A 17,705-nucleotide genomic window follows, 5' to 3' on the forward strand; every position below is an offset into this window, starting at 1 on the left:
TTATGTACACTGAGAGTCTATGCACCAAGACAAATTCCTTGTGTGTCCAATCACACTTGTCCAATAAAGAATTATATTCTATTCTAAAACATACTGGGAAGATTAGTAGTATATATACCGTATTTGTCACCCTGAGCATATGCACAATTTTTTCACTATAGTATATCACTGATCTTAAATACAGGCCTGCACCTGTTGAAATTTGGCAAAATTGTTAGCAACAGAGTTAAAATACCTGTGAACTAGATTAAGGCTACCTGCTGACCAGCAATGGGTAATGGTCCTCCACCTTACAGACTTCAAGACGTGGACTAGCCAGAGAATTCTGGGAGTTGAAGTCCACATATCTTAGTTGCTAAGACTGAGAAGCAAGGGTTCAGCCTCATTAGGTAACATGTTGAAGACAAGTAGCTCCTGATCCTTGGAAGCCTTTGCCTGGAACACGAGGAAAAGGGATTTCTCCAAATATTTAGCCACATGTGTGGAGAGTTTTCTTCCCCGTGTCACGTGACACAAGGCAGACGCTCAAACACATTACACAATAATCAAAAAATGCCTCTGGCAAAACTGAGCCAAAAAAAAGCTGCTGGAAGGAACTGGGATGCAAATGCAAGGCAGCCACTTCAGCGAATTGTATTTGAGAAAGCAAGCTTTTCAGATACTTCATTTAAAGGAAGTGCTTTGTGGCAGTGACTCCTGACAAAGGTGGGCAACAAGGTCTGTCTGAAGAACATTTGTTTTTAAGATTCAGCAAATTTCCGACTGGATGTCAGGCGCTGCTTGAAGAAAGCGGTGCTGGTAAGTAGTTTATTTTTAACTTCTTTTAACCGTTTTTTAAGTAGGGCTTTCAGCCAGAGGCTATGCAAAAGTATGGGCAATTTACTGCTAAAGTAAGCATGTCACCTTAAAACGGTTGATTTCTTGAGGTTTGTATGGCACTGACAAGACGTGGGGAGACAAAGTGCAGTGCAAAAATGCTGACTTAAAGTTGCAGTTGTCTCTTGTGCAAAAAAAAAAAAAATAGTGTGCCAAGGAATCGCTGGAATTGTGCAGTCACACATGATCAATGACAAAGAGTGAACTTCTGATGAGTTCAATTTTGAAATTGAAAAAAATGAAAGGGAGGCGGCCACGAGAGTCTTTAATTTGCACATTTCTCTCATTAAACACCACCAATGATTTGTTTTGGATTCTGTGCTCTCATAAAAAGCCCATTTGATTTCAACCGAGAAGCTGTTTTTAAAGAAAGAGAGAAAGAAAGAAACAGAAAGAAAGAAAATCTTTGCTGTTTTTAGGAAAGGGATAAAATTAATCCGGAACTAAAATATTCATTTTAAGTTACTAAATAGTAAAACTAAGAGAACAATTGCCACACACAAAAAAAATAGCCAGAGGGATGTTTGACGTGGCTTTTGTGATACAAATGAAGGGAAGCTTCCTTTCTAATAAGACCCATCTGTTCCCCTTTAGCTGCTAAAAGAAATTTTAAGAGAAGGTTAAAAAAAAATAGCAGATAAATTCACCTTCCATAACTAATCAAACTATATATTCCATGAAATCTATGAATTTATCTTTTCCCATGCCTTCAGCCAATAAATTTGATATGCTTTTCTCTCCATATGCTCACCATTCAACTGGTCAGTCTCCCAGACTTTCTAACTGCTCTTGGGCATATCCTGTCTCTTTCTCCTCCCCTCCCCATCAAGGGAAGAGGGAAGGGTTAAACTGGAGGCTAGTAAAAATACAGTGCCATCCCATTTCCCCCCCTTCTTCCTCTGCAAAAAAAAATAAAAAATGGCATGGTAGAAGTTTGCCCCCAAATTGGTGCCAACCAATCCTGTTAGTAATTTCTAAGATCTATGAAGGAATGTATGCTTACCTGTTCAAATGTGCCTTTCATTTTTTTTCCTACTGCTTTCCACCTTTGAATTTTAGGAAACCAAAACAACATTGTGTATGAGCACTGTCTAAAATTAATACATATTACTACATTCTTCCCAGTAAAAATCACCCCAAAATTTACACATTGTTCATTGGGTAGCTTATGAAACTTTAAAAAACAATGATAATGAAAGAGAATATAAAAATTGATGTCACTAGGTAGTTATATATCACCATAGTTATGTCTGTTCACAAAAAGAGTACTCTGTGCAACCTTAGAGGCCTTTCGCGCATAAGGAAAACAAATTCCATTCCTTACTAGGACTGCTGATGTTACCTAGTTTGAGTAATGAACCATCTGCAAGAAAACAACCAAGCTCAGAGAGCACCAAGGACCCTCTCATTTCAACTTTAAGATTCTCCTTTATTGAACGTAAGTCCCAGAGGGAGACTTTAGGCATAGAAGCCAGATAAGTGACTTTGGACCACTCCTTTTCTCTCAGCCCTAGGAAAAAAGCAGGAGCAAATCAGTGCCAAGAAAACTGTGTGGACTTCTCTATATACAGATAGTCCTCGACTTACAACAGTTTACTTAATGACCATTCAAAGTTACAATAGCACTAAAAAAAGGTGATTTATGACTATTTTTCACACTTATGACCATGGCAGTGTCCCCATGGTCACCTGGTCAAAATTCAGATGCTTGGCAACTGACTCATATTTATGATGATTGCAGTGTCCCGAGGTCATGTGATCAGCTTTTGCAACCTTCTGATAAGCAAAGTCAATGGGTAAACCAGATTCATTTAACAACTGTGTTACTAATTTAACATTTGCAGTGATTCATTTAACAAAGGTGGCAAGAAAGATCCTAAAATGGAGCAAAACTCGCTTAACAAACGTCTCACGTAGTAACATAAATTTTGGGCTCAATTGTGTTCAATTGAGTTGAGGAGGACTACCTCTAGCTGGCAGGAGTCAAAGCTGAGTTGCAGGTACAAATATGTAAGGATGAGATTAGTAACTAGCATTAAGCATGAAAGATTGATTGCCTGAAACATGTATACTATATATTGTATTTCCAAACCAATCAATTCAACAGAATTCTGATTTCCCTTTCTGCAAATCAAAAGGCCCTTTCCTTTCTTGCAGGGAACTGGACCCAATCAAATTTACTCCTGGAACTGAGGGGTTTATTTATTTATTTTTGCTTTCCCCCTCCCACAAGGTATCGGCTCCCACAAGGTTCCAGAGAAGTTCTCCTTTCTGGGAGGGGCCAATATAGAAAATTCTCCAGGTCAGGATTTTGATTTATTGTTTGTGTATCTATTTTAATTATTAAAGCATCAATTAGATTCTTTTCCATGTCATTCTTGTAGCCTTTTATCCGTAAGTTTCCTTTCAATTCAGTTTGTCTTGTTAGATAAAATTTGTTCCTTAGAAACATTCTATCCATAGAGGCAAATATTTCTGTTGTCATTGTTAATAGTAACTTCTGACTCCATTATTCAAAAATATCCTTCAGTGTTTCCAATATTTCAATATTCTGCATCATTTTGTAACTGTTAGTCAAGTTCTTTAACTGAAATCTTTAGTTCTTTCTAGGATTCAATATTTGATCCTATTATTTTTTTACATTATTATCTTGTATTTTATGTTGGACCATTATTTTTCTTATGTTTTTATCTTATTATCTTATGGTTTCTTTTAAAAAAAATCAGAACAAAAACATTTTTCCATATAACATTCCTTATAATTTATACCAAAATCTTATTTCAAATTTATCTGGACCTTGTAATTTTCTAAAATCAGTTTTAATCAATTTTTTGTTGCTCATTTCAAAAAATATTTAAATTCTTAAAGCTTGTTGTTCAAAAAAAAATTTCCTTAAGGATTGAAGGCAAATTCATCTGGTATTTTCAGACTTGTGAATCTAAAGGTTCCTAGTAGCTGAAAAGCAGTTAATAAGTAATTTCTAAATATTATTAGAAAAGAAAGCATTTAGATTTTCTGCTCTTTCAAAGGTGCTGATCACAATTTGTACAAGATGACTATTCCCTCATCATAGAGTGCTCAAAATCTGCCAGAGACCACTACCTCACAGTCTCCTCATGAGGAGAAACTGTCTGAAACACTTTTGGATGATCTTCTATCCTCTCCTTTGTCTGGAGAGGTTCAAAGTGCTGTTCTGATAACCAGTTGTTTGTTCTTGGCCGCACTCATCAGCTACACTTTCTGTGTAACTGCAGTCTTCCATTCTTGCTTCAGAAGTCCATAAAATATTACTTTTGGTACATAGGACGAAGCAGATTTGGGTGGATGAAAGATGATACTTTCTATTCTTGGCTTTGACAAATGGGTGGCCTCAACTCATTCTGGAAAACAGATGTGCAGATCAGTGCAATGTATCAATAGGATTGCTGAGGCCAACTAAAATTTGGTTGATTAATTGGTTAATTAAGTGCCATCAAGTTGGTTTCAATTCTAAGCAACCACACAGATTTCTGTCTCCACCTGGTCCTTAAGATATCCAACAGTGCAGCCATCCAATGTACAGCTGGTTGTCTCCTTTTTTCCTCCTTTTTTCCACCATTCTCCTTTTCCTTTTTTCCACCATTCCCAATATAATAGGTTTCTCTAGAGAACTAGGGCTTTGCATCATGTATCAGAATATAATAATTTGACCTTGAACAGTTGTGCTTTGAGTGAGAACTTTGGGTTGGTTTGTTTAATGAACGGTTTGTTTATTTCTTGACTGTTTATGGCTATTTATGATAATCTACCAAATACTATTTGTGATATGCTACCAAGTTTCAAAGGCATCAATACTCTTCCTATTGTGCTTCTTCAAAGAGATTTCAGAGATTTTCCAAGTAAAGTGAGTGACTGCACTTGTATGGTCACTGATATGAAGGTGATCCATGCTGATAACCTGTCATTCAGATTCTGAAAATAGACCTTCTAGAACAAGAGTGAATCTGGAGCAGAGGACCTGCTGTAGTTGCTCAGCTGATATTATCATCACCAAGATCGCAAATGAGGCATCACAGATCATTTATATTCCAGTGTGTGTGTCAGGAGAAGATGAAAACACTACTTTGAAACTGGAGCAGGAAAGGATGAATTTGGGCTGCCTCGACATGGAGATAGGACAATTGCCATATCAAAAGGACATTGCGTCTAAAAGCAGTTAGCAGGCTTTCTTCATGCCACAATTAACAGGACATCAGTATGAGTTCATATGAACCATACATTTTTTTCTGACTATGTGCTTTGAAATAAAAACAGTAACCTGTTAATGATGTACTGTGTAAGTTGTTCTCCTTTCCCAGCTCAGAGCATATACTTCAGTTATAATTCTTTGGCAGCCATGGAAAAAACAGATGTTTTCTTTCTTATTCTAAGCTCCAGCTAGCAAGTTTTGTGTTTGAAGTCTGGTAGTTTACTAGTGTTTATTTCAACTCTCTAATTGATTCTGAAAGCATCCAAGAGACGTCTGATACTTTAGAACAGATTTTAGGGGGTTGGCATCCTCCTGTACTATTTTTCACTAGTTCAGTGTATACAACATGGAACGGAGGAAAATATTGGAAACTAGTCTAAAACAAAAATCATTTTCAGAGCTCATTTAATCATTCTCTTTCTTTCAGTTTCCCACTCTCATGTTTGGTCTTAATTATACATATTTTTAAATAATGGAATTCTGTACATAAAAATAATTCATAATGCATTTCTCCAGCAAGCAATTTGCAATGAGGAAACACGTCAGAAATTCTGCTTGATCTCCATTGTTCCCTTTTCCTGAAGACATACCAGAGGTGGTATTCAGCCAGTTCTGACAGGTTCTGGAAAACTGGTAGTAGAAATTTTGAGTAATTCTGAGAACCGGTAAATACCTGATTGGCCCCGCCCCCATCTATTCGCTGCCTCCTGAATCCCAGCTGACTGGCTGGGTCTTCTTTTGTTACCCTCCACAGGAGAATGGTGCTGGAAAGCAGGTTAGTAGGATGGGGAAGAAATGGGAATTTTACAGTATCCTTCCCCTGCCATGCCTACCAAGCCACACCATAACCACCAAGCCACACCACACCTACTAAGCCACGCCCACAGAACCGGTAGTAAAAAAAATTGAATACCACCACTGAGACATACAGACTGTTTCTGTCATTCCTAATTCCCCCATTGATTTAAATTTAAATCTTCTCTCTTTGACTTGGAGTCAGAAAATTACACTCACATGCATTCTGTTTTAAAATACGAGATCTCTTTCTCTCTGTCACATGCATACATTTATATATCTGCGTCTCTTTCTCCATGATTTGCACTCTATATTGAATTTCATTGAATTTTATTTTGTTAGATACGGCCCAGTGTTCTAGTCTTTCAAGATCCATCTGGATCTTGAGCCTATCTTCTTGGGTGTTAGCTATTCCTGCCAGCTTTTGTATCATCTGCAAATTTGGTAAGTTCCCCTTCTATTCGCTCATCTAAGTCGTTAATGAAGATATTGAAGGGTACTGGGCCTAAGACGGAACCTTGTGGCACCCCACTGCTTACTTCCCTCCATGTAGACTTAGACCCATTAAGGACTACTTGCTAAGTACAGTTTGTCATCCAATTACAAATCCATCTGATGGTGGTGCTATCTATTCCACCTTTTTCTAGCTTAGTAAAAAGTAGGTTGTGGTCTACTTTGTCGAATGCCTTGCTGAAATCTAAATATACTGTATTATGTTCACAGTATTTTGCTGGTCTATTAATTTAGTCACTACGTTGAAGAATGAAATAAGATTGGTTTGGCATGATCTGTTCTTAGTAAACCCATGCTGACTGCTAGTTATTACTTTACTTGTTTCTAGATGTTGGCAGATCTGTTTTTTTACTATCTTTTCCAGTATCTTCCCGGGTATATGATATTAGGCTGATTGGTCTATAGTTTCCTGGATCTGTTTTTTTTTCCTGCTGCTTCCCTTCCCCATATCTAGTCTGACAACATCATTTCAGGACCTAATAATATTATTTACACCTTCACAAATTTATGTATTTACTTATCTGCCAATATGACACATACTATTAGTTTCTATCAGTGCCCCACTATTTTCTGCATGTATTATTTCATTCATTGGTTTATTAATCTACATCCTTCATTTTTGAAGAGACCACAAAGCATACTTGGATCTCCCCTACTTTTATAACTTCATCATGACACTATGAGTTTAGACACTGAGATAGAATGAAGGGTCCCAGTTCATCCATGAGCTCTGTGGTTGAGAAGGGACTTGAACTTTCCCATAACTGTGGGTACTACATTATGCTGGGGTAGTCTCAGTATACCAGCCAGGTAGGTTAGTCTCATTCTACAAAGGAAAGAAAGAAATTGGTGGAAATCTGAAATAAGTGGGGAAGTATTTCAGCCTTTCAGACGAGCAGACACTGTTATTACCCATTTAAAGAAGGCAACTATAAAAAAAAAAATCAATAAAGAGCTCTTTAAAACTTTCCATTTTGTATCTTGTGGCTTGAAAAAACAGACTTGCTAAAGAAAAATCCCACTTTTTGCTTAAATCAGCTATCCAATAGAGAGAATGAATTTGTATGTTACTACTTAACAATTGCTTATTGATCATAAGAATAATGACCCTTATTAATAACATAATCTACTTCTTTTAATGTCTTCATTCCATGTTAATGCTTATAATTCCATCAGCCGCCGGTGGATCTATGCTTCTAATTCTGGTAACATGGCATGGGTCGGATTATGTGTGCTCTGGTGTTATACTTAAAAGCTGCTTCCAGAATAGATCTGATAGTCCTGAAGCACCAAAAGAGTCCGTGGGTGCGTGTTTTCTGCAGCAGTTTATCAAAACCATCCTTCTGAAAAGATTTTAGGATGCATTCCTACTTCCTCTGAGCCCCAACCTTAAATGTTAATGACGTAACATGTTCCACTCCTGTTAATGCTCCTGCCAGCCCTAGCTGCTTCTTGAAACATGCACCCATCATTGCTTCTGCTTAATTTCTTGCAGGTATCACCATGATCTTCCTTTTTCTGGTTGCCTGGATTGCTCCCTGTATAGTTAATCAATTTTTCAGTAGCTTTGCCAAAGCAGACGTTCAGAAAAATTCCAAGCAAATCATCTGCAGTGTGCTAGGACCACAAGGTCCTCCAGGTGCTCCCGGAGCTCTGGGTGCTCCTGGGAATATAGGAAGGATGGGTTACCCAGGAAAAGATGGACGAGATGGAGAAGATGGACAGAAAGGAGAGCCGGGGGATGAAGGTGAGAGATGGCTTCTTTTTCAAGATACTTTTCTACTTCAGAAGGAATTCAAAAAAGAATGGGGAAATCTAAATCAGCCTCTACAGTACTAAATCCATTTTCTTTCATAAGAACTTTCTACATGGTAGCTCTCTTCAAAATCAAATTAAGGAAGAATGACATTTTTTAAATATATTTGAACAACCAAAGTGTTGGTTATGGCATCTTATTGGAATTTATTATTTCAGAAGTCCATAATCATAACTTACGATAGAGGTGCAAAAAAATGCCATTCAGAGGCTTCATGCGGCCCACCTCTTTTATGGTATCCCAAAACTTCCCAGAGAAGCTGGGGCTGAAACTTTAGATCCTTTGGTGAGTGGATTTTAAATAGCAAAATCTCCCCCCACCCCCGTTTTAGAGCTGTTTAAAGTAGGGGTGCCCAACCACCAGGCTATGGCCCGGAATCAGGCCATGCGAGCAGAGGTCCACTTACACAAGCGGCAGGCGAACATACACACGCGAAGCTCCATTTGCACAAATGAAGCGGACCCATTCACTCTCCTGCCTCCGGTCCACAAAGCCAGAAAGATTGGGAACTGCTGCTTTAAGACAGATATTTTGTTTGTTTGTTTTTTTAAAAAGACCCAAAACTCTTTCCCAAAACAGGTTTTGAACCTCCTCATTTTGGAAACAGTGTGACATATTATGAAAAATGTAATATGGTCCTTCACATGACAGATGTTACATTCACCAATTATAGGTTGCAAGAGTAATTATTGACTTGAATTAGCATGTTAATTAGCATTAACATGCTAATTCAAGCTTTAGCTGGGGTTAACCCTGTTTACAAACCATAGTGGCTTGTTTACATATGAGTTTGCACTTCATATTGAGCACATTGTAGGACCCAGACAATAAAACATGGTCAAATGGTCTATTCTATATCTCCATCAGAAATGAGATGAGTGGTAGGATGGTAAATGGTAAAATGACTCCTTACCTTTAAACAGCAAGTAAAAACAGTCTATCCAGGTATATGTTTGAAGGAAGGAGACAAAATGACCAAAGAAGGCTTTTTGGGTGCTCTGTATTTGCAATTTTAACTGAGCTTTTTATCAGTTGGACATGGTTGGGCAGGCTTTAGATGATTCAGTTCATGTTTTGTAAAACAAAAAATGCAGTGTAAATTAAATGAAACTGAAAGGACACAGGTATTAATACTCCCTCTGGCTCCTAGGCCTGCTCAGGGATGATACAGAGGAGAAGGAATGTGTCTGGAATGATGAGACCAAATTGGGCTGTAATTTAGCTGACTTTGTTTATAAATAGAAATTATCTAACTCTTGGTTGGATGCAGCATAACCTTCCTTCCAACGAGACTCCTAACCATTAACAAAAATCAGGAGCAGCCTTTTTTCAATTTTTTGAACTATCAAATGTTATAATGCATATGTTTTTGTGAGCTATAGTTCACTTTATCAGATGCACAGAGCTGCTGGACTGATAAAGGATTTAAATTGGATTTTTTTTTCATCCTAGTGTTTTTTTTTGTAAGTGCAGGGTCCACTTTTTTCAAATCAACCAAGTGTTGATCCTTTGATTGCAAACAGATATTAACCTACTGGCTTATCATCAGAACTAATGTCATGGGCTAAGAGGGAGTAACCGAACCAAAGTCACTCAGCCAGCTTTCATGCCTGTGGGGCAGGACTAGAACTCATAGTCTCTCAGTTTCTAGCCAAGTGCCTTAACCACCACTTAAACTGCCTCTCAAATGATTCATGAGTTTAATATAGGATTTAAATCGTGATGATGTAGATTGAGCAATCCCTCACTCAATTGTGTTGGCAAAATTGGATTCTTTCCAAAATGGCTACATGTAATCTTTATTAAAAGTGTATACTTTTTAATAAAAAAAATGTTTCTTGGAAAAGATCAGACCCATACACCCACACCCTGATTTTCGCCTATCATAGATTAACATAGTGTCCCTTCCACAAGCTCCTCACTTAGAGAGGGCTTTGAAATCTATTAAGCTTTGTACTATTAGTAGAAAGAGGATATGATTTTCACCAATTACATTCTTCCTCCTAAAAAATATTCTCTAGAAGGCTGACAGAGCTTTCAAAACAATGAGGGTGTGGAAAGCAGAAGAATTGGCAAGAAGCATTTCCCACCCCACCCCGTTTCAGAGAGTGGAAATAGTTGAATGCAATTTCACTTGGGATCCTTCCATTTGCACCAGAACTCTGATCCAACTCCTATTTAGCATACAAATAGGGAATAATAACTGCAAATATGAACAATAATTCAACTGGCAGTTTTAGCATACAGTTACTGCTTCTTCTGTTGTATCTTTCTGTGAGAGATATTCTATTTTTTTTAAAAAAAAATATTAAATTTCATTATAAGATAAAAGGAAGAAGCAAAAGTACAGAAAGAAGAAAAAAGTAATGACTTCTGGCTTTGTTTGATGCAATAGATTACAAAAAAAAACAATGTTAGAGATATTGATTCCAATCCCACAGAACAGTATACCAGAATTTTAAAACCATGATTTGTTCATCAAGCTATAAATGGTTTCATTTATACGTTCAGTAATAGTTTAGATATTATGACAAGCCCAGAACAAAACAAACTCTATTGTAACTTTGCAGGAAGCAAGAATCCTTTTTTCTTTCTTTCTTTCAACTACCTATCTAGAAGAGAATATATTTTCTCCACATTTTCTAATATTTATTTTTAGTTATTTATTTTGATTTGTCAATTGCTTACAAGATAATAGGTATAAGTATATACATAGTTATGAATACATGAAATGGGTACATATAAAAAAAATAAAAGAAACAATAGGACAGGGACAGTAGGCACGTTGGTGCGCTTATGCACGCCCCCGACAGACCTCTTAGGAAAGGGGCGAGGCCAATAGTAGACAGTCTAAGGTTAAAGTTTTGGGGGTTTGGGGAAGAAACCACAGAGTCAGGTAGAGTATTCCAGACATTGACCACTCTGTTGCTGAAGTCATATTTCCTGCAATCAAGTTTGGTGCAGTTAACGTTGAGTTTGTATCTATTGTGTGTTCTTGTGTTGTTATGGTTGAAGTTGAAGTATTCATTGACAGATAAGTCATTGCAGTGTATGATTTTATATACCATGCTTAGATCAGACCGAAGACGGCATAATTCAAGGTTTACTAGGTCTAGAATTTCAAGTCTGGTGGCATAAGGTATTCTGCAACGAGTAGAGGAGTGGAGAACTCTTCTTGTGAAATATTTCTGGACTTTCTCAATTGTGCTAATATCAGATACGTAATGTGGGTTCCAGACTGATGAGCTGTATTCGAATATTGGTCTAACAAATGTTTTGTATGGTCTAGTTAGTAGTGTGATATTACCAGAGAAAAAGCTACGTAGGATTAGATTAACAATGCTTAATGCCTTTTTGGCTATGTAGTTACAGTGGGCTCTAGCACTTAGATCATTAGAGATGAGTATTCCAAGGTTCTTGACAGAGTTTGGATCATCAGCAAGGTCTTGACTATTCAGCTTGTATTTTATTTTCTGATATTTTTTGCCAATATGTAAGACAGATCATTTATTTGTTGAGATTTGAAGTTGCCATTTGTTTGACCATTCTGATACATAGTCAAGATCTTTTTGAAGGGTAGCAGTATTGTCTGTGGTATTGAACAGCTTTACATCATCAGCGAAGAGAATGCAGTTGCTCTTAAGATGATCACAGAGGTCATTTATGTAGAGTATGAAGAGAGTTGGTCCTAGAACACTGCCTTGGGGGACACCACTATTGACAGGTACAGAATTTGATAGGACACTCCCAATTTTGACCATTTGTTGTTTGTTTGACAGGAATGCTTCTGTCCAGAGATACCATAAGATTTTAGTTTTAGGAGTAGTTTGTCGTGTACCACTGAATCAAAGGCTTTACAGAAGTCTATGTAGATTGCATCTATTGTTTTGCCCTGATTGAGTTGTGTAGTCCATATGTTTTTGCAGTGTAAGAGTTGCAGATTGCAGGATAATAGAATGAACAGGACAAAAAAGATGGGGATACGGTTCCCATCAAATAATGCAGTTCAACACCTCCCAGCAGACAGCCCTTTTTTAATATTTCCTGGGTTGCAAAACCAATTTTGACCCTCTGGTTGCTATGTCCAAAAGATCCATGAATCCCTTGTATGATTACTCATTGAGGTTGTGTTTTCTCGTAGGTACCCAAGGCAGGATGGGAAATCCAGGAAAGTCAGGACCAAAAGGGAAACCAGGAGCCATTGGCAAAGCTGGTCTCCGTGGTCTAAAAGGCTCCAAGGGCCCCACTGGAAAAAGCGGGCAGCCTGGAAAGAAAGGGCCCCGAGGAGCCCAAGGAGACCTTGGAATGTCTGGCCCTTGCAAATGCAATGTCAAGAAAGCCAAATCAGCTTTCTCTGTTGCTGTGACAAACAGTTACCCAAAAGAAAGGCTGCCCATCAAATTTGACAGGATCCTCATGAATGAAGGTGGAAATTACAACGCTTCCAGTGGGAAATTTATATGCAACATCCCCGGCGTCTATTATTTCACTTATGATATCACACTGGCCAATAAACATTTGGCTATTGGGCTGGTGTGTAATGGTCAGTACAAGATAAAGACTTTTGATGCCAATACCGGGAATCATGACATTGCTTCTGGATCAACAATCCTTTCCCTAAAGCAGAAGGATGAGGTGTGGCTGCAGATATTTTACTCAGAACAAAATGGGCTGTTCTATGATCCCTACTGGACAGATAGCATTTTTACTGGCTTTCTGATATACGCTGATCAGGGTTATCTCAATGATCTATAAAGGGCACTGCCAACCTCAACCTACCTAATGGGAGACAAGAACCATGGAAAATTATGTACATTTATCTTAGAAAAAGTCCTTCAGCCACAAAAGCAGACCTAAGGGGACAATGGCCTAAAGCTCTCCAAATATTTATATAATTAATCTAAACCATGGAGTTGCTTTGCCTCAGATGGTACAGACACTTTATTCTTTTCCATAGACTTGCATTCACAAATGGTTTCCAAATGAGAGGGAAGGGGAGAAAAAAAGATAACATTTTATTGGTGGATATGACTCCATGATCTGGTTGGAAAGTTGTCTGTGATTCTCAGTATACAAGATTCTTATTATCGAGTTTCTTTTTCTGCAAAACACAAAAGAAAGAAATCTTAGCCTATACCAACCAATACTGATGCTCCTTCTCTAAAGCAGAAAAAGATACATATCCTGTAATGTAAAGGATAGTCAGAAATTACTTAAACTAGAGCTGAATTTATCTGCCTACTTCCCGATTGCCTGCATAGGAGGACAATTGCCATTGAGCATTACAGAAATGTGCCTTTCAACAAGGCTATCTTTAATCAGGGAACCCATAGATGCATCTGGAGTTCTTCTGCTGGTAAAGCATGTGTTCCATTGCTAGAAGTTATGGCCCCTCCCCTAAATTCAGGCTACCACTACAGCAAGCCTCTCTTTATCACTCTACATGTTTTTAATAACACCAAAAGGATCTGATGTGTAAAAAAAATAGTGCTACTGGTACTATTAAAAAGTTACAAATATTCACAAGTATTTCATTTTTCCCTGAAAAAATCTCCTTTATTCTGTGAGCAAATACAAATGGTATTTGATTGTCAAACCAAATAAATAACTCAGTAGAGCATTAGCTTTAAAATGTTTAAAAAATCAAATGAGCCATTGATTATGCTACACATGACCCTGTTTCATTAGGAATTGATTATATGTTGGTTAGCAAAGCATTATAGGGTGGGATGACTGGAATCCTGTAATAATGGCTTAATCTAAAGCTCTCCTGAGAAGAGGATGCTGGATTTACACTCCATCATTGCCTGTTCATGATGCCAGTATCCACAGGCAAAATAGAATTAATGGGACGATTTTATACTGCAATAGCATGTTAGGGCTGCAGACTACAATAGTACAATAGCAAGAAAGTTAAAATAGGCAAAGGTTACATTAATCTAGATCTGGGATGTCAAACTCAAGGCCCCCAGGCTGGATCTTGCCCATGGGGTGCTTAGATCTGGCCCACAGGGTCGCCCTGGAAACAGCAAAGGCACATGGCCCTCCTGGGGTCTGTTTTCTCTAGCAGAGTGCCAGTTAAAAAAAAAACTACCAGCAAAAGTGGTATTTGATCACACAAGTGACATCGAGCTGGCCACACCCACCCTGGCCCACCAAGGTCAAACACAACCCTGATGCGGCTCTCAATGAAATCGAGTTTGACAGCCCTGATCTAAATTTTTCTGATTTTTAAAAGATTGAATCTCTTAATCTCCCTATTTTCTTTCTAAGCATTGAGAATTTATTGTAAATTTGCCTTAAACCATTTCATTTGGAAATACCCAAAGCTAAGGGATAGCCAAATAATTGCAATTGCTCTTGAGTTGGATTGACCAGGAAAAAGAGTTTGTTGCTTAACAGCTCAATAACAAAGCATTGTTTTGAAAGCTGTAGAAGACCATATCCCCAGATGGTTTCTTATAACACACAATTTTTGTTTGCTCGTGTTTTTCTTTAAAAGTCATTCTTGTTAGTAGATATTCTCATGAGTGGCAGTATGGAAGCAATGTACATGAAAAGCCAGTATTTTACAGTACTTCAGGATCAGATCGAGACTAGACTAATTTCAAGATGTAATATGTTTTGGGAGCTTTCAGCTCTTTCCTCTCCTCACTTTTGCTGTCCTGCCAGGTACCCAGAGGATGTGCCTGAGTGTCTAGGACATAGTCATCTCCTCCCATCTTTCATTCACAAGGAAGGGAAGAGAATCTTCTGCTAGTCTAAGACCAGAGTTGTCCTGAAACAGCAGAAAATCTCAGCAAGAGCTGATGGCTTAACTTGGCTAATTCATCATGTTTTCTATGGCTTCTCAGCTGCAGGTTTTTCATTCATGCCTTAAGTTATGCTTCAGACATTAGATAATGATACATGTGGCCAGATTTCTAAGCAGGGGTTTCTGATTTATCAAAACCAGAGGCTTCACTGGAATTTTCAATAAACTAAGATGATTCAGGCAGTTATAACCATGTTGTGAAGCCCCTCATAAATGTTTTGGAAAATATAATGAATCAAACTCGAATAATGAAGCAAACTCGAAGCATTTCATATTTTCCAGAGATCTCTCTGACCACAATTCTTTAAATAAATCAGCAGACTAATTTAAATTAGGATCTGGTAATACCATGCTGTGGACTACAGGATAAAAACTGCTGTTATAACAAGGAATACTATGTGTTATGATAAAAATTAAAAGAATATTTGAATTAAAAGCTATTGAAAAGCCATTTATAAAGTTGTCTGAGAGGAAGTACAGGCTACAATAATGTATTTTCCTGTTAATAGCACAACTGGTTTTATGTATTTCCCGTGCTATGGAAAATGTTTAAATCACTTAAAGCCAAAAGTAGCTTTTCAGATAGCATTTAACACCAACGTAATAATTGAATTCAAAATCATGGGAACAGAACACCTAACAAATAGAACATTCAAATTTCAGATATTTGAATAAAAATCACCCATATCACTGCAAAGTAAACCTTGTCAGCACAACTTGCATCCTCAGAGATGAAGCAACATTTAAGAAGCCTGGGACAAGATATTCAGGTACCATAATATGCTTTGAAATCATGTTTCAAAATTGCCAGACTGTAGCTTCCTAGTAGATCATCGTATAGTCATTTACGGGCCTTCCAGACTTCTAATCTCTGTCTCATTACAAAATGTGGTGTTATGTGGTTTGTATCTCTAGGGTGAATATCTCCAATGTATGGGCTCTGCTGCTATCTAAATATTGCATTAATTTAACAGTATTAAGTATCATTTTAATAACAAGCAAGAACTAACTTCAAAGTACCTAGTCCAACATAATTAATTCAGTTTGTTCAAAGATGCCTTAAGGCCTATATTGAGTGCAGGTAGTAGGGAGATTTAAGTGGATTCTAAGTCTTAGCCTTGATTTTTGACAAAATATTGGGATCTCCATGTTCTGATTTACTGGAAACCATACACAGTTGATCTCTACAGCTCTTCTCAGTAGTCTATTTTTCCATTAATGGGAATGCTTGCCTCACCCTTTCTCCTGGATCCAACTAGACATTATTCTCTTCTCCTTTCTCTCGCCTTCCCCTTCCTTCAGAACTTGTTCCTGAGTCATGTCTGTTCCTGTATGCATTGCTTAAACATATCTCTGCCTTTCCCCATCCCATGGATACAGTTATAAGAAAAAGCACTTAACTGCAAAATTATCAGAATGCTAGCATTTTACCTTCCCACTCAAATGGATAGAGGAATATTGTTAGATGGCTGGGTAACCTTTACAATCTTTTTTCCTCTTCAAGCATCTCCTGTTTTTGCATAGGACCAGAAACATGCACACCAATGCTGTATTTGTACCAAAAGACATTATGGGTGCAGGCTGTAGGAATTTGTTTTATTTCCCTTTTCTGTGGAGTTAGATTTTGTTTCTATATGTGGCAGTAACTCTGGGGTGGGATAAAGTGCTGCGGAAGTGCCCAGATGAAGTTAATCAGAAGGTAAAAAACAATAAACTATAGTTGGTAACTTTGAGCCTTTGCTATAGTTGGTAACTTTGCTAAAACAATCAAAATGTCATGTAGCTAAGGACAATGTTCCAGATTCCACAGTTTTCCTCAGGCTGAATTATTGATCAAAACCAAGGAGCAGGAGAAAAGTAACAGAAAAATTGTAAAGAGGAAAATTATTTTCTAACATAGGAAGTTGGGACCTGTGTGATAAATGATGCAGAGATCTGCGAGGAAAATGTCTGATGGATCTCACATCCTTGCATGTATAAAAGATAGAATTCTAAATCCAGGAACGCTTTGATCACTTGTGTCTGCTCTGTGGACACTGGAATCCAAGCAGATAACTGACAGAAGTGAAATTTCCCTATGGCTTTGCAATTTTTTATAATAAAATATTGCTAGATGTGATTTCCTTACTGAAGAAATACATCGATATGTTCTTGCTTCCTTGCTTCAGCTGACCTTAAAGTCTGTTGTCAGGCAGAAGATGTTTATGTATCTCAGTGCACCAAAAGCAGGAAAAAAAAACAAAAAATCCTCCCAAGTAAATAATGCATATGTCCACCCAAAGTAATTATATAGTTGGAGGAGGATGATAGTGGGAAAAGGTACAATTTGTGATTTCAGCTCAAAACTGTCTTCTTTAAAAGATGTGCCATTTCGTTCAGACACAAAATAAAAATATATTTTGGTAGATTTTTATATGTACTGATGTTTTATCCTGATAGTTCTTACAAATCTGAAGTGAAATTGCTTGGTAAGGAAGGAAAAGAAAAGCCAGAAATTCAGCAAAGTATTGGCCAAATAACCTACTACCATTCTGAAGCTTCACAACAGTGCTTACTGCACAAGGCCAGTCAGAAGCTTAACAGATAATGCCTGCCCTCTTTACTTTCCTTTGTGCAAAATGCTGACCCAGAAATACGATTTTGAAGTAATTAAAGCTGCTTTC

The 17,705-nt window shown here is 37.6% G+C and overlaps 1 protein-coding gene across 2 annotated transcripts; it reads left to right on the forward strand.

Moving 5' to 3' along the window:
- Positions 1 to 569: 569 nt before the first annotated feature.
- On the forward strand, positions 570 to 13,747 carry C1QTNF2 (C1q and TNF related 2). 2 transcript variants are annotated; one of them, XM_087924591.1, is made up of 4 exons: positions 570 to 798; positions 3,110 to 3,178; positions 7,908 to 8,159; positions 12,370 to 13,747. In XM_087924591.1, the coding sequence occupies exons 3-4, from the start codon at positions 7,916 to 7,918 to the stop codon at positions 12,981 to 12,983; spliced, it is 858 nt and encodes a 285-aa protein (XP_087780717.1). In that variant the 5' UTR covers positions 570 to 798; positions 3,110 to 3,178; positions 7,908 to 7,915; the 3' UTR covers positions 12,984 to 13,747. The 2 variants fall into 2 exon arrangements, with proteins under 2 accessions (XP_087780717.1, XP_026551877.1); XM_026696092.2 differs by lacking the exon at positions 3,110 to 3,178 and having other exon boundaries at positions 600 to 798.
- The last annotated feature ends 3,958 nt before the right edge of the window (positions 13,748 to 17,705 follow it).

The sequence above is a fragment of the Pseudonaja textilis genome, chromosome 2 (genome assembly GCF_049901715.1).
Source record: "Pseudonaja textilis isolate UNSWEBS1 chromosome 2, rPseTex1.2, whole genome shotgun sequence".
Lineage (NCBI taxonomy): Eukaryota > Metazoa > Chordata > Lepidosauria > Squamata > Elapidae > Pseudonaja > Pseudonaja textilis.

Bases quoted from the DNA above. Each gene is read 5' to 3' on its own strand.
- C1QTNF2 (XM_087924591.1), top strand. From the start codon at position 7,916: ATGATCTTCCTTTTTCTGGTTGCCTGGATTGCTCCCTGTATAGTTAAT. The intron at 8,160-12,369 runs GTGAGAGATGGC...GTTTTCTCGTAG, and splicing joins AGGAGAGCCGGGGGATGAAG to GTACCCAAGGCAGGATGGGA.